This window comes from Melopsittacus undulatus, chromosome 8 (genome assembly GCF_012275295.1).
Source record: "Melopsittacus undulatus isolate bMelUnd1 chromosome 8, bMelUnd1.mat.Z, whole genome shotgun sequence".
In the NCBI taxonomy this organism is placed as follows: domain Eukaryota; kingdom Metazoa; phylum Chordata; class Aves; order Psittaciformes; family Psittaculidae; genus Melopsittacus; species Melopsittacus undulatus.
This window is the reverse complement of record NC_047534.1, coordinates 34652426-34675600: the sequence shown is the minus strand read 5'-3', so window position 1 is coordinate 34675600 and position 23175 is coordinate 34652426. Positions and strand designations below refer to the sequence as shown.

Below are 23175 nucleotides of genomic sequence, written 5' to 3'. Positions count from 1 at the left end.
TAAAACGGGAACACTATGGGTTAAAATAGCTCAAGCTATGATATTATTGAAACTATAGGAAATGCAACTGAGTCAAGCCCACTCGAGTAAACATTTACTTGTAATAAATAAAAAATAGTACGATTAATAGGAAAGGTTTCCACCTTACAGAGTAGCCGAGTTTAGGTGGGTCAGCCTCACTTCAGAGGACACCAACACCAACGCCGTGCCTGAGGGACCCCGCCGAGCAAAGCGCGGAGACAAGGACGTGGGCGCCCCTACACCTGGCTGACCCGCCAGACCGCGGGCAGGGAAGCCCCTCTCCTTTCCTCTCCCCTCTCGGCTCCGGCCCGGCCCTTTCTGCCGCACAGCCGCCATTTTGCAGAGGCCGCCATGCGCGCCCCAGGCCGGGGGAGGCGGCCCAGCAAGGCTGCCCTGCCGCGGAAGGAGACGGCGCAGGTAACGCGGTATGGCGGCCGGCGGCGCCCCAGGGAGGGGCGGGGTGCGCTTCTCCCTGCTTGGGCGGAGCAGCGCCCCACCAGCGGGAGGTTGCGCCTCTGGCCAACGCAGGTGCGTGAAAGGCGGGTAGCAAGTCAGTAACCCTTGAAGGGCTTGCTCTACCCCACCCCCTAGAAATAAAGAAACCAAACCCACAAACAAACCAAAACATCCCCCGTCTTCCCCAAAAAAAAAAAACTTAAAAAAAAGTTAAAATACTTTCTTTTGCTTCTTGTGTGATTATTTTCTGCCCTGACAGGGCCCCCCTCTGCAGGGAGCTCAAGGCAGGCACCAGTATTTATTGGCAATGTGGCATTAATGATGTGACAGCTTCAGCAAGTAGTTAAAGCAGCCCTAATTAAAGATTGGATTTTAAAGAAGTTGGTTTTCGTGCAGAATTACTGCATATTCAGTGCTGTGAACTATACTCGAAGCAAGATTTCCCAGAATGTCCTTCCAGTGCTCTGCTCACATGTTCTGACCATGTAATTCTGCTTACCCATTTGTGTAAGAAACAACCTTTGTGTTTCTTAGATAAGTAAAATGCCATAGTTATTTATAGCAAAGGTGTAGAATATTTGGCTATTTACACCAATATATCTCCTGAACTGTTTTCAAAGCTGATTTACTATATTTCTGCGTAAAAACATCTAAGCTAATCCACTTCCAGTCTTGACTGGCGTTAGGTTTTCTTTTGTTTATATCTGTTTCAGGTTTGAATAGCTCACAATTAACATCATCATTTGCAAATGCAATGGAAGGGGACAAGACTGAAGATGGCCAGGGTATTCTACAACTTAATGTGCAGGGATGTTTGTACACAGCCAGGCTTCAGTCTTTATGCCGTTTTAAGGATTCAATGCTAGCTTCTATGTTTAGTGGACGCTTTCCTCTAAAAGTGGATGAGTCAGGTAAATATGTTCAAGCTGTAAATATGATTCTGATCAGGGAGCTCTGTGGCAAATACATGCTATTGTATATACTTATGCATTTTACAGTATATCTCTTTTCCAATCTGCGGAGCATCAGTTGGCTTCTTTAATTCCAGGCTGTAAAATTATTAAGTGTGTGTGAGTTAGAGGTAATTAATCTGGATTCCACAACATTACCCATGTTTGTACAGTGCTTACTGTGCCTTGTCCCAGACCAAACTGGGGCTTTGGAATGTATTTCTTCAGTAAGAATATGAAACTGAAGTTTATGAACCCATATACTCTCCAGAGACACCTCGTTCTGTTCATTACATAAGGAGATTTGGGTCCAATCTTGGATTCAGAATACTTCCTAACCTGGTAAAGAGCATTTTTCACTACCATGGCTTAATAGGAAAGCTTGAATAAACTATTCATGGGTCAGATTTCACACTTGTTTGTGACTTGGAAATCCTGCCAAAATATGTCCAGCTTAATGATACGATACAGTAATTCCTTGTTGTATGCTTTTGACTGTTTAAAATATCTGAAATGTTTAACATTTTTCTGGCCAGGGTTTTGCTGCCATCTTTCAGTTGCAGTAAACAGCCTACTGTATGCAGCTGCATGTAGTCTGGTCAGTTTCCGTTGTGGTCCTTGAGCCTAGCAGGCAAAGGAGAGAAAAAGAGCAATATTCAGAGAAGGTTAGACTAGATGTGTGCTGGAGCTGATGATAATTTTAACTCTCTTATTGCCTAGATCCAAAACTGGAAAAAAAAAATTAAACTCTGCAATAGCAAGAAAAGATCTATCTGCAGTTAGAAACACATCCAAAATTAGATTTCAGCATTTTAAGTGAAGTGCAATATAGCTGAGGTTGTATGTTGGCATGGTCCTTTGCAGAGCAGTGATTTCACTGAAATGCCAAAGAAATGTTTACTGCACTGAGAATCTTATCTTCAAATAACAAATATTCCAGGGAAACGAAATAGTAGTTTTAAAAGAACAGAGACAGTAAACTTACTTCTCCTAAGTAGGTAAAACTAGTACAGGAACTTTATATAAAGGCTTTACTTGATGATTTGGTAGTCTGTCTTCTCTTGCTGGAAGCAGTATTTCAAATAATTTATGTTTTCAGGAGCATGTGTAATTGACCGAGATGGAAGACTGTTCAAATATCTTTTGGATTATCTGCATGGAGAAGTTCGGATTCCTGAAGATGAACAAACTCGAATTGCACTGCAGGAGGAAGCAGATTATTTTGGCATCCCTTATCCATACAGTCTGTCTGACCATTTGGCCAATGAAATGGAGACATATTCTTTAACGTCAAATATAGAGCTTAAAAAGGTCTTGACATTTCTTACATTTTTAAAGCCTTACTCTCTAATCCACACGATTCGTTAGCATCAGATACTAAACCTGTAGTACATGCAAGGTAGCACTTCTTTATTACCATGTTTAATCATCAGTAAATTCAAAGGGTTAGGTTAAGAAAACTTGATAATGCAGTCATAGTAGTTAAGAACATGTTAAATTAAGCTTTTCCCATCATTGCAATACAGGAACAGTTTGACTGTTTATGTGCAAGTCTGCTGGAGAGCTTGTGCAGTAGGAACAACATTGTTTAGCTCCCTGTATACCTTCAAATTTTACTTGTGATTAGATTTGATCCCTTCAGGATGTTTGAGGGTTTGGCCTTTTTTCAGTTTTACAAATTCATCCTGAAACTCAAAAGACAAATGTACTTTGCCGTTTTTTTGGAACAAGAAAGAAGTGAATGTATTATTTAAAACCCTAGGGTTTGTCTGTTTTAAAGTATTGTAACTTAAAAGCTAATTCTAATTTGCTGATCAGAAATTAACTCATATTACCAGGTCTGTGTTAGTCACGACAGTCATCTGTGTTCTCTTAGTAAGCTACTCTTCCACATATTTCACATTTTCCCTTACTCATTTTCTTTTGAAAAGTATAAAATACTTCCAGGTCTTCAAGTTTTTCTCCATATTAGGGATCTGCCATGCCTTTAAGTATTTTTGTTGCCTTTCTGTGATTTTCTCCTAGTTTTACAATATTCTTTGTAACATCAGATGAGAAATACTGCAGACATTATTCTGGATAAACTACCTCTGTAATTTATATAGCAGATTTCACCAGTCAGTTAAGAAAACTTAAATATGAAAGCTTATTCAACTAAAACCATTGTATTCTTACTAATATTTGGTATTTTTTATTTTCTTTTTTCTTCTTTTTTTTTCCCCAGGCTTTGTTAGATTTCTGTGACTCTTACGATTTAGTTTGTACCAAGCCCACAGTTTGGGTCCTGCACTATCTCAACACTTCTGGAGCAAGCTGTGAAAGCAGAATTATCGGCGTGTATGCCACAAAAGCTGATGGGACTGATGCAATTAATAAGGAGCTGGGAACAAAAATTAATCATAAAAGCATTTACAAAAGGTAAGATGACTGTCAAACACATGAAAGCAGTATGAAGTGAGGATGAACACTCACATATCTAAATTGTACTATATGTAGCATAATACAGCATTAACATACTATAAATCTGTGAATGGAATCTGTGAAAGGAGTTTTTGCAGCTTCAAAAACAGCTGCCCAATACAGTGGTCACATTAAACAAACAAAGATTAACAACTAAGCATGAGTACAAGAATTTGAGAGTCCACAGAAGGTGGCTAGCATGCTGTTGCCTTAAGTTCTCATTATGTTTTGCTATTTTTTTAAATGTCTCAACCATTTAAAATCACTTTCTAATTTAGGATGATATTTACACTAAATACAGTGAATGAATGTCCATCCAGAAAAAGCTGCAGAAATATTCACAATGTTGGTCATGATTAATGTAATTGTATTTTACAGTCTTTTTAGGCAGCTGGAAGAAATATTTAACACCAAAAAGAACTGAAGATGAAGGAAAATGGTTTTAATTGTTTCTAGAACATGTATCTCTCTACTACACTATTAATGTATTTTTATAACAGTAATTATAAGTTATTGGTAGACCTATACTTACGAGTGTCTGGGAGCAGTTTGCCTTTCTCTTAGTCCCATTTAGTGCGCTTCACTGTGTATCTTTTGAAACATGATTACAATAGAGCCTTTGATGTTTCATCTTTATAATTAAGATGCATATTTTCCTAAATTCAGACTGGGAACATAAATATTTATTCCAAGAGTATGTGAACACATAGCATCAGGTATCTGTCCTCCTCCTGTATTTTCCCTTTGAATAAATGATTGAGATGCAGAAGAATAGATTTTACATCATTAATTCTGTAATTATTCTCTTCTGAACATCTGTTCTTTCATGAACACCAGTTTTTAGTAATCAGTGTTTAGAGGCATGCAGTTCATAGGAGGGTGGCTGTTTGGAACCTTTTGTATGAATGAAACTTAAGTAACGTTTACTTTACAAAACATTTACTATTAAGTCATTACAGTTAGGATTTGGTAAAAAGACTTATGCATTTCAGAAGTGTACATTGTAAGGACTTAGCCAGATTTATCACATCACTATTATCTGTAAAACAATATTTCTAGGGAAGCTGGAAATAACATCCAATACATCTGGAGCTATTTTTCAGTACCTGACTTAAGAAAGATGATGGATGCTTTCAGTGCCTGGGATGGGATAGGTAGAGTATTATTTCTTTCTCTTTTTTTTTTTTTATTTCAGTAGTACTACTTTTTTATATAAAGATAAAAATATTTGCCAATTTACTGTAATAAAGATTCTGCATATGTTTTCACTCATTCAATAAGTGACATGTTGTAAAATATTCCGTAGTAGTGACTATCTGGGGACAGTGGGGAGAAGGTCTTAAGGGTTGTTGCAAGAAGGTGACTTGAATGAGTTGACATGAATGAATAGATTTAGTAAGAGCTACCACATGCAAGGAGTGATAGCCTGCTGGCATTGGGCACTCTGGTGGAAGCCCTGGAACCACGCTGGCTGTAAATACCACTCATGTCAGCAGAGATTCAAAGCTGAAATTCTACATAATAAAATACATATGTTCATTTAGTCAGGTGTATGTATGGATAACATTATGTTCCTTCAGCTAATCAATAGAATGTCCCTTTAAAATGCAGGTGTCAAGTACTGGAGAGTACCTCAGGAGCTGGTAGAATGTTGGACTCTTGAAGAACGCCCTTTGGAAGCCAGTTTGCATCATATGCCTCCAGTTAGTAAAAGGTACACTGATTTGCATAGGTGGCTTAAAATAGAGCAGATATATAGCACAATTTTATATAGCACAATTTCTTCCCTCCCAGAATGCTGCATTTAGGTTTCAGCTAAAATTCCTGATGTTCAGCAATGGTCCTGATGAGACCATACACTGTCTTGAAATACTGTAAATGAACCTAGTTACTGATTCTGTTTTACCTGTACCTCATTGCTACTATTAGAGAACAAAATCTTCAAACATTTAACCTTTCATTTTCGTTTTAGTGATTCTTTTGGTCTGTAATTGCAGATATTGAGAATCCATTCTCACCTTGTGGCTCTGAGGAAGAACTCCCCAGAATCCTTGTAATACGTACTGGGGTATTTGCAGGCTTTCTGTTTGAACAGTGTCACCAAGTAACAGTTTTGCAAGAGCAATAGGAAGAAATATTACTCTCAGATACTGTTTATTCTTTTGTATGAAACCCTGTGACATTTCACAGATCTTTAAAAGTCCAAAATGCAAGTACCCTGAAGAGTATCAGTGCTTTTGTAGAGTATCTTCTAAGTTGTTCTTCAGTGGCTCTCACAGCTCATAGCCTGTTTACAGTACTGACCTGCCTGCTAAATATTTCTTCATTCCTAACAGTAAGGTCAATTAAAATTACAGCTTTTCTTTGTCAGCTGAAAATCTAGATATGATCCAATTCACACATGTTCTTTCTTCTACTTGAGGCCTTTAGTAGCTTTGCCCCATGTAGGAGTTAGCAATAGAGCCCCAGTTTGAAAGCTTTTGTTTTATTTTTAAATGCATTCAAGTTTAAATTGGTCTCCGTGTTCTTTCCATGCGCCCTTCTTCTTCATCTTTCAAAAAATTATTGTTATTTACTGATCATCCCTCTGACCTGGCCTGGTGTAGCTTTTGTTTTGTTGGGTTTCAGATTTTCTAACGTCTGGTTCAGCTCTTTTAGCATGACCTGAATTTCTGTGGCATCATTTATTATTTCCATGAGGAATTAAAATCTTCTAGGTATCTGTCCATTTTAATTTGCCAATACTGAGAAACAGCATATGTGTAATACTTTAAAAATGCTGCTGATTAGAGCTGCCATGAGACTCCATCGGCTTTCTTATGTAGGTGCTGTGTATTGTATATAAACATTTTCTCTTGAAGGATTATCCATAATCATCTGCATTGAAAAGAAATGGGGGAGGGAGAAAGCAGCAGTATCTTTCTTATTTTCTCAAATTGCATAATGTGGAATGCTACATCTTGTCTGTATGTGCAAGTGGGTCTGACATTTTTGTAGGTAGCTTACACCACATCAGACCAGTATTTAGTGGATTTTGTATCCGAAGGAATCTGTAGCTTTTTAATCTTTTCTTTCTCTTAAGTCCTCCAACTTTTTCTCACTGATTTTCACTCAGCTGTTTGTGCACTGTGTCTCTTGCAGTTTTTAGTAATATTACTTCTACTGGTAAACATTACATAAGTAACATTACTTATCATAGTAGTATTCATCACTGATTGCAGCAATGAACAGTTGGGAACCATAAATGATATCGTAACATGCAGAAATTAAAAGCTCTTCAGGTTTGTGGAGGGCTGTTGCATTTGGCTGTCTAATAGCAGTGTTATAAAAAGAATAATTTCTGTACATAAGTTGTTTCTTTCACTGAAGTTCTTTATTTTACAGACGATTAATCAACGTTACTGAAGAGGAAGGCAATTTACCATGTAAAGTGGGGCCCAAGCCAATTAGATTCTCAGGTCCCTCAACAAGTACCCATATCAAAGTCAAGAATTCAGCCTCATTAAAGGTAGCTGCTTGCCATGTTTCGTGTTCTGCAGTGACTCCTAAAAGACCCAACACTGAAAATGTGACACTGTGCAGAGTAGCTTCTGAAACTGTATCCACAACGTGCCCAGCAGTGCCCAGTAATTCCCAGGCATCCTGCAGAAGGCAGGGTGCTGACAAGGGGACACCACATCAAGCGACATTCAAGATCGCAGTGTCTAAGAAGCCTGTAAGCAACCGTGTAGTAAAGCTGAAGCGACCTCCCATTTTTCTTGGGACACCATCTCAGACATCTTCTTCTATATCCAGTGAAACAAGCAAACAGGACAGTGCTGCTGTTGAAACTCCTACTACTTCTATGGTACCAAACACGAATGAACCAGATGTATTAGCAAAGCGTGTTAAGCCTAAGAATGATAATGCTTGACTCAGCCTGATAGACTGGATAGCTTTGCATTACCTGGTCAAAGAGGATCATCATCAGCTCGTGGTTATTTATTCAAAGATTTGGTAGAAAATTGTGATGAAAAAGTTTGTGAGAAGCATAGGAAGCAACTCCTTTAAGTGAGCACTGACATGTATTTTCTGCTTTACTTCTAAATATATCCTAGATGTTGGAAAGGGATGAATTAAAATGGATTAAAAACCCTCTCAAACACAGTGCAGTCATATATTCCAGTATCTCGCATTTGTATTTGTTAGGTTGTACCAGTACAACTGACCTTCTGAAGGGTGTATTTGCACAGCATAAAAGAAGATCTCTTTATTAACTTCAACCACAGTTAACATTAACTTAGAGTCGATTTCCTTAATTTGTATCTTTAAAGTGAGGAGAAATAGGTAATAATAGCTTTCATTAGGAACAAGTTTGCCACAAGTGTGCAACATACTGAGAACTGGTGAGATTCCAGAAATTGAATGAGTTTACTGGTATTTTCCACGTGGATAAGTCACTGTGTTATTAAGAGCAATGAAAGGGACCGCCTTGGCTTGTGTGCCATGAGAAAATTCAGGCAGGGAAGAAGCATGCCTAGGGAGTAACATAGACTGGAGGCATGTGCATACTACTGTCCTGATGTGGTGTGATCTGCCACTGGGCTGAGGCTGTTGCAGGCAGCTGGTGCAGCCTTCACATTTTACATTACACCAGTGTGGGGTGTGTTTTCTGCAGCTGCAGGGAAGCTCACAGGTCTGAGTTGCCTTCCAAATGAGGAGGGGACAACCTCCACTTCTGTGCAGCAAAGCCGTTAACAGAGGTGCCCTGCTTTGAAGAACCCCTCCTTCCCCCAGAGGAAAACACAAGAGACCACCTTGTGTCAGGGTGAATTTTGAGTAATGACCCTGAGAGTTGCTGCTTGTGTCTATCAGCAGAGGAAAGCAGAATTCAGCCTGATGATTTTAAAAAGCCCTCTTAGTTGTTTAAATTGGTGAAAAGAAACCTTGGCTTTGTTTTGTGCCCCTCCTCGCTTACAGCTGGGTGCTCACGTTTTTTGTTGGTTTTGCTATTGCATTTGCTTTTCCAGCCCAGTAAATACAGCTGTCCCTAAACACTGAGAAGTCCTATCACATTGCCAAAATACCACATTCTTAGCGTTCCCGAGACTAGTACAGTTACAGAAGGATTCTTTAAACATTTTATTTTCTAGATCATTTTGAAGCCATTTTTAGGCTTTTCTGATAACCACAAGGACTTGAAACATCATTTGCAAAAGTGAAAATCCCAAACTTTTATGTACTAACATAGATTTAAGGAGACACTTTGTCATGAAGTCACTGCAGAGGTGCACAGTACCGTGCTTTTCTGCTATTGGTGTGTATACTGAAGACCAGCTTACCTTTAGAATCTTTAAGCTAGTGCTTTTTCTTATAAAATACATCTAATGAGCACCAATCACAAGGCTCTTCCTATCCCAACAAAAGGTTTCACTGAAGCACAAGGCAAAAAATTATGGAAAGATACTAACGTAATATCCTATTCTTTGAGCATGCAGTTCATCACTGATGTCAAGTTTGTGGTACTTGTTTTTCATAATAATCTGACCAAAAAGCAGTTTTTAATACTTATCTTTTGTGGGACTTCCACTTCACTACTTATTGAATAGCTGAGCACTTTAGCATGCACCTTTAACTCTTTTCTACAATGCTTCCTTAAGCCGATCTTCCTTCTCTTCAACTTTTGATGAAATTAGAAGGCTTCTATAAACATAGAAGCATTGAATCACATAGGTTGGACAAGACCCATAAGATCACTGGGATCAATCAGCACTAAGGATCAGAAAGATCATCAAATCCAGTATCATGCTACATCTTGCAAAAATATGGAATTTTGCATGTGTACAAGACAAAAAAGCTTTGAGAATAATCTTACAGGACTTCCTGGGTTTGCACTAGCCCAGTGGTTATTTAACTATTCTGGTAGCAGAGTATTTTTTGAGTAACATTTGCGTCATTTGATTAGAGTTGCTTTAATGAGTTTTCTCATTATCCTAGACATACTGGCTTACGTTTGAAAGAAAAAAAAAGCGAAGACAGAACTCACTTGACTTTCAATAGATGAAAGTGGCTGCAGTGCAGAAGCAGAGCAAGATTACTTTTTGAGGGACTTGATTTTATTTCCTTATTTTTAATTGGATGAGGTGCAAACGTGACCTTGTAACTTAGATCAGAGTAGGCACTTTCGGTGTGTTTTTTATACCTGTGCATCTTGCCAAGTTGCTCTTAACTGATGGACTGATAAGAAACAGTTTTATGACAGCTGAGCAGCATTAACCTTCGTAGTGACTTTCACTATAAAAATAGCTTTACCCTTATCTACCCAAAGCCTTTTAAAATGTGAAAGTAAAATAGAATTACATTAAATCACTTAGATAATAATAAACATGTAGTTCAAAACTTAGTATGGCTAAGAAGAAATACTGACATTACTCAGGAGTAAGCAGATTTCATCTACTTCTTCCCAATCCATGAAGGACAAATTCCCACATGATAGAAACAGGAGGCCAGTTGTGCCGTCAGAAACTTGGGAGTGAAGCTGCCTGTTCTTTACCTGCAGTTACAGAGTCAATGTGTGGTAAGACTGTGTAAATACTCTGTCGTAATACAGCCCCACAAAACCCTAGATTCATTTTGGGCAACAGCTTTTAATAAAAGATGTTAAGCAGTACAAACAGTAAGGCCAATGTTAGAGACCTTTGCTGCTTTTTGGGTATCCAGTCTCACAGAATTTTCTTCATGCCAAAAAAACATCTGTCCGTTTACACCAGAATTGATCATTCTTGGCTGAAAATTACTTTTCAAATTCAGGCGTCACATAATCAAGCTGTGTAGTGTACTCGGAGTTTGGATCAGAATTTGGCCCTTTTCAAAGTTGCTCCCTTCCTACACACATACATGTTTATCTTTACTCATTCTAGTCTCTGGTACAACATACATGATCATTTTAGTACAGTTTTAGTAGTTTTCCATAATAAAACAGCTGTACTGTCTCAAATTTCCAGCGAGTTTCTATTCTATTGGTAGTGGCACTGGAACTTGAGACCTCTGTATCCTGTGGTGCCTCTGCTGTAGTTACAATGACATGAAACAGGAAGGATGTCAGAAAATCTTGATGCAGCCCAGTTATTACTCACAGTAAGAACTGCCTCTTGTACAAGCTCAGACCAGGTGCTCCCCTACAACAGTGTCCAGGAAAGCACTACAAGATAATGTTTCTCTTCCAGAATTATGAGGTGAGGTTCTTTTTCAGAGTCATGTTTTCAAACACACTGTGTGATACCTTTTTTTTTTGTCTTTTTCCCCAAACATGCCTAAATAACCTGTCTTTTCCAAATGGCTGTTTAACTTATCTTATTTTTTCTGATTTTCCAACTGTGTATCTGGTACTTCAGTTTGATGAGTTCTGCTCTTACTCCGAGTTTAATCTTACACTGAAGATAAACAGATCTGCTTTAAAACACTACTCTTTAAGGTGTGTTTCCACTTTTGAAAGAGCGTACAAAGTACAGTGAGAATTCCAATGGTTGTGTTTGAGTGATGCCAAACAGCTGCATTTGCTTTGCAAATTGAGGATCCTGTTTTAAAAGATGGCTGGCTTGAAAGTCAAGCCTTGACCTGCCCTTAATTCCCTCAATGACCCCTGCACAAATCCTTGTGTTAAAAGCAGTATCACATGCAGCTAGCTGTGTAATTGGGAGATAAGAGAGTTCCACTGAAGATGGGCCCAAGAGCATCTGAGTAATTACAAGTATTGTGAACAGTAAAATAAACCTCATGGAAACTGGCAGATATCATTCTAAGCATACAGAGACACAAGAAATGGAAAATGAAGAGATACCATTCTGACACAGCTACACTTCAGGGCACAGCCCTGGAATGCTGTTCAAACACACTGCAATACTAACCCACACTTGGGGTGCAAGGATTGCAGTGTTTCCAGAACCAGCCCTCTCCCCAGCCCAATCAAACCAACACTTTTATCTCTCAAAGAAAAATGATTGTATCACAGCCTGAAGGAAAATGCTGTCTCTCACCTGTTAGTCCTGGGTCTGTCACATACTGAGCTTCCAGTACATCAAAGGCTAGCTGGGACTGAAGAGTGCAAGGTGGTCCTGTTGTGCTGAGTTATGACTTACATTACAGATTTTATTTACTTGCAAAAGCCTGCTTGTGAGAAGCTGATTTATGGAATAAAATAACTTTCAATAATCCTGTCAAGTGGAGAAGCTACAAGGAAGGAGTAAGCATCATTATATATACATTAGATTATCTTATCTTAGGAGTGGTTAGAAGAAGAGACAGATTTCACAAATTATGCAAGGACAATGTAATAAAATTCCTGTGTAATATCTGCATGGACATTATGATCACATCTCTTAAAGTGAGGTTACAGGTCAAACTGTAAGGCAGAAGATAGATTTTGAAAAGCTGCCTATTTGATGCGTGTGCATCACACAGATTCTGGAATTTCAGTTCCTTGAGCTCAAAACATTCTGCTTTAAAGCAGGGTAGGTTATCAACTAGGATAGAAGCAGTGCTTACAATGCTAAGAAAGCCAGTGTTTACCTATGCATGTTTATTTTTCTTTCACCAACCTTCCAGATGAAGATGAGTTTTTTGCCCTTTAGAATCAGGTGGAAAACTGTACACACATATCAAGAGAAATAAAAATAATCAAATAAATTAATAAGCCCGCATAAGGAATATGCCTCATTCTACACTTGGAGACTGTTTTTCACAGGCCACAGGGGACACATAAACCAGTCAGTCCTAAGGAAGCATGCAGTCAGCTAACAGAAATTATGCAGACAATAACCCAGGAATAAACTTTTAAAGATCACAGAATGGTTTGGGTTGGAAAGGACCTTAAAGATCATGTTCTTCCAACCCTTTGTCATGGTCCACAAGTGTCCCACTCTTACTGACCTCAGTGGGAGGTCAGTCCTACTGACCTTTCACACCTTTCTCATTCTGACACTTAGGCCACTAGTTCACTTGATGCCAGATCTGGTTCTGGCACCTTACTCTGTTAAATAATAACTTGTATTAGAAGTATGTCCAGGATGGAGCCGCTCTTGTGAAGGTTCTGTTCCATGCACCTGTGGTATTAGAATGTAGCTAAAAGCATAAGGCTGGTCTTAATCCAAACTCGTCTGAAAGCTTCCCATTGATACCAGTTATATTAAGCAAATACCAGTTGAATAATATCACAAAGGTTAGACACTGCAAAGCAGCAAACACCAGAGCATTTTAGAAAGAAGATTTTAATTTTCTGAAGAAACAGGTTTTCTGAAATACAGAATCAGAACATTAAGACTAAGTAAGATTTTTATTTCAATAAAAAACTCAGACGGATGTAGCATCTGCTCAAATATGTACCTCCACATTCTGGTGCATGTTGCTGTAACAAATTTATTAGTCATAGCTCTCGTTATGGACAGATGGTTCCTACAGCAAAAATATAGAAAAATAATTTGGATTCAAGTCTAGGAGACCTGCAGCTTTCATATGCAAAAAAATAAATCCAACTAGTCATAGAAAAGTGGCTGATAAGGATGGAGAACAGGGTTGTGCATCTGAATAGCCATGACTATATACATTCCAAACTCAAGAAATGAGTGATTTTCCTCAGCCTCATAAAAATAGTTTGTCAATGAAAAATACCAATATGTAAGACATTTAATACAATTTATACTTGAATTTAAAGATCTCAGATTATGGAATAATAAGCTAAAATCAAATGTAGTGCTTTTTCAAATGTTCTCGTATATACCAATACTCTGTGTATACAGTGTGCATGCATGTACGTATATACATGCACAGAAAGAAAGAGGTGTATAGAGATTTGCTGAAAAATTCTACAAGATTATCTGATTTCATTGCAGACCACAGCAGACAGACTTCCTGGTATCCTTCTAACACAGGCTGCTCTAAAAACCAATAATGTTGACTGGTATAACCATGTATCTACAACAGGTTTTCACTATTATGAATTTAATTACCAATTTATTTCTCCAATCTAGATTTCATTTTTCTAAGTAGTAAACGCTGCTCTGATAAGATTCTATACTGTCATGAGAAAATAACTGTGAACATATTGGGGAAAGCCCTGAAAGTATGAATTAATTTTGATAATTAGTAAATAATAAAAATACCAACAAGTTTTAAGCAGCAACAGATTTAAAATTACTATATTCTGACTTATTTTCCTCACCAACAGGCATCTTGAGCAAGAAACTAAAATGGAGAGATTAGATTTCTCTGCCTGCCATCACGGTGACATTTTAAGCCACCAAAGTCACAGCTGGAACTGAAAGAACAGTGTTATCAGTAGAGACCTCCATCCTTGCAGGACATAAATTGCATTGAGATGCCCTGCCAACACTGCCTTGGAAAGGCCTGTGATCCATGGTGTCTGATGTATGATGCTTTCGTCGGGTCTTTTCTGAATGTGTTGGATTCTCTGTGGTCCTTGTAGTTGTAGACTGCTCTTGATTTTTCGTAGCTCCTTTGTTTTTTGATCTGAAGCTGTTATGCTGCTGTCTTCTGTGTTCAGACCTGGAACCACTCTTTATATTATTTTGATCTGCCTCATTACTGGCACCTTGTGACTTAAGAGATCCATTGAGCCGGATGTTTTGGTGCTGTGGGTTGAATCTTCGTCTCTGGCTAGAAGGCCCATTCTACCCAGAAAGAAATCAGTAACTTTTAGATTATCTGAATCCTTCCAACAGGACAAGAAATACAGCTATCAGAATTACCAAAAATTGCAGAATAAAATCTACAGCATAACTAGGAGAGGGAAAACATTATCTATTTTTGATTGTTGCTAGAGCTCTCTATAACACTTGAAAACTGAACTGTGAGTAACATGCTGCATCTGAGTAGCCTGGAAATATAGATGGCAGGTTCACCACCGATGCCAAATCAAAATCTGTCATGGTTCAAGAGAATACAGAGAAGGGAATGAAATACTGGACATCTCAATAGCAGCACCTAAGAAGCATTGAAGAGCTTAATGCTGTTTTTTTCCAAAATCACAAAAAACTACAGTAAGGCAGCAGGAAGAACAAAAATTCACATGTAAATTAAAGTCAAGTTAAAAATCCACATGGTGGGAGAGATGTTCATTGTGGTACTTTGCTCAGAAGAAGATTTGATTCTTAGTGGGAGTGGCTGAATTGCTTTACTTGCATGACTGCAAGGGCAGCTGATTCCATACATACACTGACATTATGTAATGCTCCTATGATGCCCTTCAAGCACCTATTTGAGCCTAAAATCCTTACTGGGACAAAATTCAGAGACACTTCAGTGGCAGCTTTACCTAAGCACAACAGTACAAGGACATTCTAAGGTGCTCTTATAATGAAATAGCTACCAGTATGCCACAATAGCTGTATTAAAAGCTGTATTATAAAGCTTCTGAAATAACATGCTTTTAAACCTGGCAGGATTCCAGTTTTGAAGCCTATCTAACAATCATGTTTTAACATTTGTCAAGCTTCAGGAATAAATGTTTCTCCATCGTAGCACATAGGGCAATTAGCATGTACTATGGATGGGTTTTCTTTTTCACTTATTAACTGCTACTAGTCACTTCTGAAAACCAGACAGTGGTCTTTGCTGCTATGGCATTTCTGGTATTTCCACCTTGTATGCTCACACTGCATTGAAAATGAAGCTGGAAAATATATACTTGCATATTTTAAAAAATTAGGCATTAAATATACAAACTGCAAGCCAGTATTCGACTTTGTATTAATGACTGCCAATGCTGCCTAATTTCTGATTTTTTAAGAATAATTTGGTTTAGTTCATAACAGGTTTCTTACCTGCTTATTTGCTGGGATTCCTTGGGAAGCAGCTTCTGTAGGATTGGGAGAAAGATGACTTTGTACTTTAGCGCTGGCTGGTTTATTATCAGAGTTCTTGGCATTACTAGAGAACTTCCGGGTGTGCGCATTCTGCTTGCCAGTTGTTGCATGCGAGGTCATTGAAGACAGCACTGAACTACATGGTGTTCTTGAGGAATAGTTGTTCTTTGGATGAGAAACTATAAAAAACCCAAGCATTCCATGTTATCAGTTAAACTATCAACATCTAAACACAAGGCTCTATTCTTACCCCGCTTACAGTTCATTTTGGTAGTATTGTTTCAGCCTTACTTTAAATAATGAAGTAAGCCAGATAACTAGTGTTGGAATTAGGCTCATTCCTCTCAAGGAGGTGGTTAACAAAGGTTCTTCTGAACCATGTGTATCTATACAAACTGGAAATGAATGCAATGTAAGAACCATCAGGAACCAGTATTGCTCACCTCTGCTGTGTACATTCCTGTAATGATCTGCACAAAGAACTGAGCTTTCTGTTCTAAATTCAGTGAGGGCAAATGTCACTGAATACTGTTGCTGTCTCCTGCCTAAACCAGACTGCTGCACATGGAAACCCACATAAAAAAAAAAACAGGTGCTTGTCACAAAAACGTACTTTAACAGAAAAGATGTAAAAAGAAAGGGTACATCCCACCACTGGGCATGGGCCTCATCGTGTGATGCTCCAAACCAAAATACACTTTGCACCAAGCAGCTCTTATCAAAGACACGCCAACAGCATGAGTTGCGTATCTAAGGTCATAAAGAGCAGATTACAGCTAAATTCTTCAGAAGGCCAGTGCACTATCAGTCATCTGTAAGACTGCACTGCTTCCCTGCAATAGCCGATCTTTTGACTTTACTGACCTGATTTCAACAGGTCTGCACCAAACTATGCTTACGTAATGCTTTACTGAAATGAAGTATAAATAATTAACTTGCAGAATTAACTACAGCTGGAGGTTATTTAGGAAAATAGTTCTGTGAGTTAAAAAAATCATCCATGGCTGTATCAACAGCAGCTGTGGTTGTATTAGGCAGGATAATCTTTGTCGAATTTTCAATCTCTTAAGCTTCAGGGTATGATATAAGGGTCTATAATGTGACTGTGAACAATCAGATATATTGCTGGGAAGCTTATGCCTTCCTTTGACACATCCTGAGTTGGCTTCAGTGAGAGACAGGATACAGGGTTAGATGAATCTTCAAAGTGTTCTGCAAAAGCAATTCTTATGGTCTAATGAGTTACACTGGTTATGCCTCAAGTCGACAGTTCTGCAGCTGTGCACGCACAGGATCACTGGCAGACTGTGGGATATTTTATCTTTTTTCTATTTCTAGTAAGTGCTTGGAAACATTATTTCTCTTCCTGAAACTGTTGTCCTTCTGAGTAATGCCTAGAAATCTCTGACAAAGAGGACACTGTGCACATGCAGATGGACTGACTGTGCAGCACATGTACAGTGAGTCTAACATATTGTATACTGTAAACCTGACTTGTGAATGATCAGCAAGACTGCTGCATCCAGACATACCATTCACATCAGGCTTGCTGCATACACACACTGGCAGTACACATGCTGTTATTTCTGCCAGCATTTCCTGAACAGATATATGGAACACTGACTTGTGAGAACTTTGGTGGGAGAAATAACCAGCACTTACTCTCTCCACAGAGCTGAATTTGGGTCTTCAGCTGTTCTGTATCACAAGAAAACCGTGCAGACCTGCCCAGCTCTTCATCATATTTCCGTTCACTCACAAAGTGCTGCAAAAATACAGACAAGTTAACAGTGATTTGCATTCTGAGCAAGACTACATGGATGGTACAGAAAACCTATCATAGAATCATAGCATGGTTTGGGCTGGAAAGGACCTTAAAATATCATCTAGTCCAATCTGCCTGCCATCTCCTCAGATACCTTCCACTAGACCAAATTGCTGAAACCCATGTCCAGCCTGGCCTTGAACAGTTCCAGGGACAGGGTAGCCACAGCTTCGCTCAGCAACTTGTCCCCATTCCTCACCACCCTCACAGTAAAGAACTTCCTAATATCTAATCTAAACCTACCCTCTGTCAGCTTAAAGCCATTCCCCCTTGTCCTATTCCTACATGCCCCTGTAAGAAGTCCCCTCCAGATTTCTTGTAGGCGCTTTTTAGCTATTGGAAGGCTGATATCAGGTCTCCCCTGAGCCTTCTCCAGGCTGAACAAGCCCAGCTCTCTCAGCCTATCTCCACAGATGAGGTGCTCCAGCCCTCGGATCATCTTCATGGCCTCCTCCAGACTCGCTTGAGCAGGTCCATGTCCCTCTTGCACTGGGGGCCCCAAAAGCTGGATGCAGTACTCCAGGTTGGGGCTCATGAGGGCAGAGTAGGGGGGCAGGATCACCTCCTTTGATTTGCTGGTCACACTCCTTTTGATGCAGCCTGGGACATGGTTGGCTTCTGGGCTGCAAGTGCACGTTGCCAGGTCATGTTGAGCTTTTTGTCAACCAACACTCCCAAGTCCTTCTCTTCAGGATTGTTCTCAATCCCATCTCCGTTCAGCCTATATCTGTGTTTGGGATTGCCTAAATTCTATCATAAGTTCACTTCAAGGCTCAGCAAACTCTTGACCCTGCCCTGTATGCAGGATCTCTAAGCAGAACCAAGTATTTTCCCATCCTTACCAAATTACATGTCTCACAGCCCAATGATGGGTGGATCACTCCCACACTTGGGAAGTGGGTCATTTCAATGGAGTATATGTGTTTGATCACTGAAGCTTATACTAACATGCTTACTTGTTAACTGAGCCTGATAAATGATACACGAACAGCAAAACTCTCCACTGCTACACTTATGAAGGGATAGCTTACATTTCTCTGATAGTGTCTGTACACTGCTTGGAGGTGCTATGCTGCTTTAAGAAGCTATGCTTTCCCCATGTAACACTAGTTACTCGCTGGTTACCCTTTGTCCCATAGCAGGAATGAACAGCCTGGGCATGTCAACATGACAGCTCTCTCTTGGCATTTATGTGAAGAAATACCCAAACAGAAGTCAATGCCTGACCTTAATTTCAGCCCTGAGTTCAGACAGTTGTGCTTCAGCCATCTGACTGGCTAGGTCTGTCAGTCTCTTCAGCTCCTCAGCTTTCTTCTGCCGAGCAGTCAGGATTTCCACTGCCAAATACCAAGAGTCAATAATTAATGCCAGGAAGGTAAAGTGCACTCTAATTCATTACTCTTTGGGCATTAACACTGTACATCAGTGAGATGAAAACACATCTCTGATCTCTGACTTCAACTGGACTTCTAATGTACTGCTTGCACAGATTAAGTTAATCAGCATATTTAACTGAACTACCTGATGGTAAAAAAAGATCTGGAAATGGGATAGTTCTCAGAAAATCAAAGTAAAACCAATCTTTCAATGTTTAGACAAACAGGGCAGAGACACATTGTTTTGAGTTTTCCAGTGCTTCATTTTTAAGCAGGAGATCAAGGAGCCTCCCACGGAGACATGGAAAGCAGCGTTACCTTGAGTCAACAGCCAGTTTCTGAAGACACGCTGTATTTATTTACACTGGGGCATTTCAGTTCCTCTGAAAAAAAAGTCTGCTCATCTATAGCTGACTTCAAAATCACCTGCATTGCAATTTTGCTTTTAAGTACAGAGTATACACAGTTCCTGTTTCAACAGCAAAACAGTATCGCAAAGGCCAACAGTCTCTATGAAAAACACTAAATATTCACTACTTCTTATCCTGTGTATTTTGTATAATGAACGGGTGAATAGTTGCATTCTTATAGGAAAAGACAAACCATGAACCACAAAGCAACAGTCTACATGCAGGATAATATGATAATATTATTTTGGTGGAAAATTTAATATATGCAAACTCTATTACCTACATGGTGACTTAATGTAAAAGCAGCAACTGATTTTTTTGAAGGCTGCTGGGATCAGCTCTTATGGCAGAGAGGAAAGACAGCATCCAAATGTAAAATAATAACCATCACAGTCTTTTGTCTAGAGCTTATGCCTACAGCCAGGGTAAGTGGTAGTTGTTGTAAACTACCCTGAGACCATAGACTCCATTACAGCTGTGGAGACCTTGGATTCTTTGCTTTCTTTTGCCACAGATTTCCAGAGCAGACTTCCAAAGTCACCTAACTAGCTCATACTTTGTAATGCCATTTTTTTTAAGGTGAGAATTAATGGTATTTCACAGACAGTTTGTTTCTCAATCCATTATCATTTATTTAATCACCTTCTTTTGAAAGTATCATAGAATCATAGAATAGTTTGGGTTGGAAGGGGTCTTCAGAAGTCACCTAGTCCAACCCCTCAGCAATCAGCAGGGACATCTTCAACTAGGTAAGGTTGCTCAGAACCACATCCAGCCTGGCCTTGAATGTTTCCTGGGATGGGGTATCTACCCTGTCTATGGGCAACCTTTTCTAGTGCAGGCACAGGGAGACAGAGCTGTGTGAGCAACCAAACTATACAATAGAGAAGCTTGTGTCTCACAGGGCAGGGAAGGCAGAGGGTGGCTACAGTTCCTTTAGCCCTGTTGATAAAATAGTGCCTGTGTTATTACTTATGCTACCAACAGCTGTGTATCTATGTCTCTAGCTTATACTTTAATTTCATTTTGTGGAATACAGTCTACAAGTCTGAGAAACCTTTATCAGAGTAAAAGAACAGTTTATTGTTAGCTGTTTTCCTCTGTTCATTAATTTTGCTTTATTGCTTATTTTAGGTAATGCTAATATGGTTTCCCCCCAAGGTCAGCATCCCCTTTGCTGAAGTGATTGCCCAAACCATATAATGTCATTTCATACTGGCACTTATCTTCACATGAGATGCCAGCCAAATACCCATTTTCTAAAAAACCCTGAAATTATCATATTTGGAATTTTCCTAGCATTGACAGTAAGAATAAGATTACCCACTGTAAAACAGTCCTCCAGTGCAGCAAAGAGATGTAAAATAAACAATAATGTAAATCTCAGTTAGCATATTACAGTCCTAAAACAACTTTCTGCCTAAGGTTGTGAAGGCACTTTATAAGCCTACAAATCTTGAGACAGTGGAAACTACACTGTTAGACAGGTACAGGGGCCATCCAGTGTCACGTGGAATTGGCATGAAAGCAGGGAAACAGAACCTTCCATGTGCAAACACAGCACTTCACATGTCTGATTCTAGATATGAATTAGGTTTACTTTCCACAAAAATTATTACTATACCTGGCTAAAATTAATGACGGGGCTCTATGATACCATCAGCCCAGGTCAGTGGATTTCCAGAATGTGTTTGTTCATGCAGTTAGGGATTAAATTAATGTCTACTGGTATTAATGGGAATTTTACCGCTGGTTTTCCTAGGAGTGAGCTCTGTAGCTGATTATGGCTACCTGTTCTCTGCACATAACCAAAATGTTGCTGGTATATTTCCATCCAAAACTCCTCCCGAGAATAACAGAGACCTCTAAATCCACATCTTTTTAATGTAAGTACTAGAAAAGTTAGAATACAAAATTCCAAACTGAAACTATTGGCAATCCCGTACCTTTTAGCTTCCACACATACACAACTGCAAGACACTTGCCTAGCAATGGCAGATTTAGATGTTTTTTAAATAAATATTTAACTTGTATACATTTGTGAGCTAAGTGAGAGGTCTAAGTGCAAATGAAGCATTCAAGAATGTTACATATATTTGTCACCTTCCTTGGAAGGGCCTTAAATTCACAAATAATAAAAGGATTGTATGCATGCACGTCAGTGATATTTTCATCTGCCAGGCAAGGTATTCTAATAATACCTCAGTTAGTCTTTGGTTTCTTGCTTAGCACTCTCTATTGAAACACATCCCCTGGATTACTGGGCCACAAATACAGTATTTCAGATGGAGCGTAAGCCAGATCTTGTGGTATTCTGATACATGGCTCATCTTGCCTTTTCTTTCTTTTTTCCTCCCCCAAACCAGAATATATCTCACCTGTGCAACAACCAGAGACAAGAGGAAAGCCAAGAATCAGATCAACTCCCACAGACGGTTAAGAAAATGGGCTCCAGTAAACATCGGGGGCAGTTAATATTTATTTATTGTTCTAATACATATGCTTGATCACTATCCCTTAAAGCTCTGCAAGGCCACACAGTAACTTACTCCCTAGTAGGTTTCAGTATTCTAACTCATGTATAAGCAAACAAACAGTGATTAAGAAATAGAAACAAAGTAATTGACAAACCAGAGGAAAAAAGGAGCAGTCAGTAATAACAAATAACTTAAATCTAACTTCAGACAAACCTTTGGTTTACCTTAATTTCATAATACTGAAATTTTGATGCACAATCCTTATATGAAATACACTGGAAAGTTGCTAACCAAACTTACACACCATGCAATTTTCTGCCAAACAAAACAAATGTTTCCATGACTATACCAAAAGTTCCCTGTGTATATTTTTACTTACTGGCTTCTTCTTTAACTTTATCGATTTCTGCCATTAATGACACCTCTTTGTCTACGATGCTAGAAAAGGAAAAAAAAAGAAAAAAACCCATAATTTAATCCATGCTAGAACTCCATCAGTATCAAAAGATGTAACTACACTAAGTCTTCAGACCTTAGTTATGGGCAGTTTTGAAGTTAATATGAATTAATGGAAACTGAAGAAACAGCAAGGCAAGCTGGCTACAAAAAATTAGTGAACATCAGTGTACGCTAATCTACATAATCATCTCACTGGCCTCTCCATGTGTCTGCACTGATGTGGAAGTCACTTGGCTTTACCTCTTCAGCACTGCCTGGGCACAACAGTCCTCAAATGACTAAACAGCCTGTTTCCTAATTAAGCTAGATATTCCATTGCAGAATATCCACCCTGATTTATCCATCTTAGCTCTTGGCACAATATTAAGAATAAAACAAAGTGAGAGCTGTGTGGAAAGAAATTCTTCTCTCCCTTAAATAGAGATATTCTTGCAAAATATGACAGGGTAAACAAGAAAATTGTGATGCAAATAAGCATTAATCCATATTAATTAATCCTCCATAACAGAGGTCAGTTTTAATGTTCCCCCACTCCCCCCACCCCAACAATTCTCTCCAGGACTGGGAAGGTGAGGTTCTACTTTTACCTGGCTTTCCCCCAGGTCTCATGTGACTCCCCTTTCACAAATCTCTAGTGTGCAATCACAGATAGTGCTTTTAAGCTATCAAAGTGTTAAGTGATCAGTTGGGTCTACTGAGAGCAGACAGCAGGTCTGGTAAATTGTTCAAATCATCAACCCAGAGACATAGTTCAGTGAAACAGCACCACTGCAGAATGCTCTCCAGTGGATAGTGCTCTGGTGTGCCACTCCATTTTCCCCTCGCTGGGTTACTCCTAGTCATGTTCACATTTAACAAATACCACCAATGCTAATGTTTATGT

At 39.1% G+C, this 23175-nt stretch overlaps 2 protein-coding genes across 5 annotated transcripts in view; one reads left to right on the top strand and one right to left on the bottom strand.

The window, feature by feature from the left end:
• Positions 1 to 1231: 1231 nt before the first annotated feature.
• On the top strand, positions 1232 to 7800 carry KCTD18 (potassium channel tetramerization domain containing 18). Its single transcript, XM_005145603.1, has 6 exons — positions 1232 to 1388; positions 2527 to 2738; positions 3652 to 3845; positions 4947 to 5041; positions 5499 to 5601; positions 7272 to 7800. Exons 1-6 carry the CDS (start codon positions 1232 to 1234, stop codon positions 7798 to 7800), a joined length of 1290 nt encoding a protein of 429 aa, XP_005145660.1.
• A 5314-nt stretch (positions 7801 to 13114) lies between these two features.
• Positions 13115 to 23175, bottom strand: part of SPATS2L (spermatogenesis associated serine rich 2 like) — a 139998-nt gene continuing 129937 nt past the window's right edge. For all 4 annotated transcript variants that reach the window (XM_013128153.3, XM_034065695.1, XM_034065694.1 and 1 more), the window contains 5 exons: positions 22213 to 22271; positions 18798 to 18907; positions 17408 to 17510; positions 15704 to 15924; positions 13115 to 14551 (listed from right to left, as the gene is read on the bottom strand). In XM_013128153.3, the coding sequence (XP_012983607.2) occupies positions 14153 to 14551; positions 15704 to 15924; positions 17408 to 17510; positions 18798 to 18907; positions 22213 to 22271 (892 nt within the window). In that variant the 3' untranslated portion in view covers positions 13115 to 14152. The remainder of the gene's footprint in view (positions 14552 to 15703; positions 15925 to 17407; positions 17511 to 18797; positions 18908 to 22212; positions 22272 to 23175) is intronic.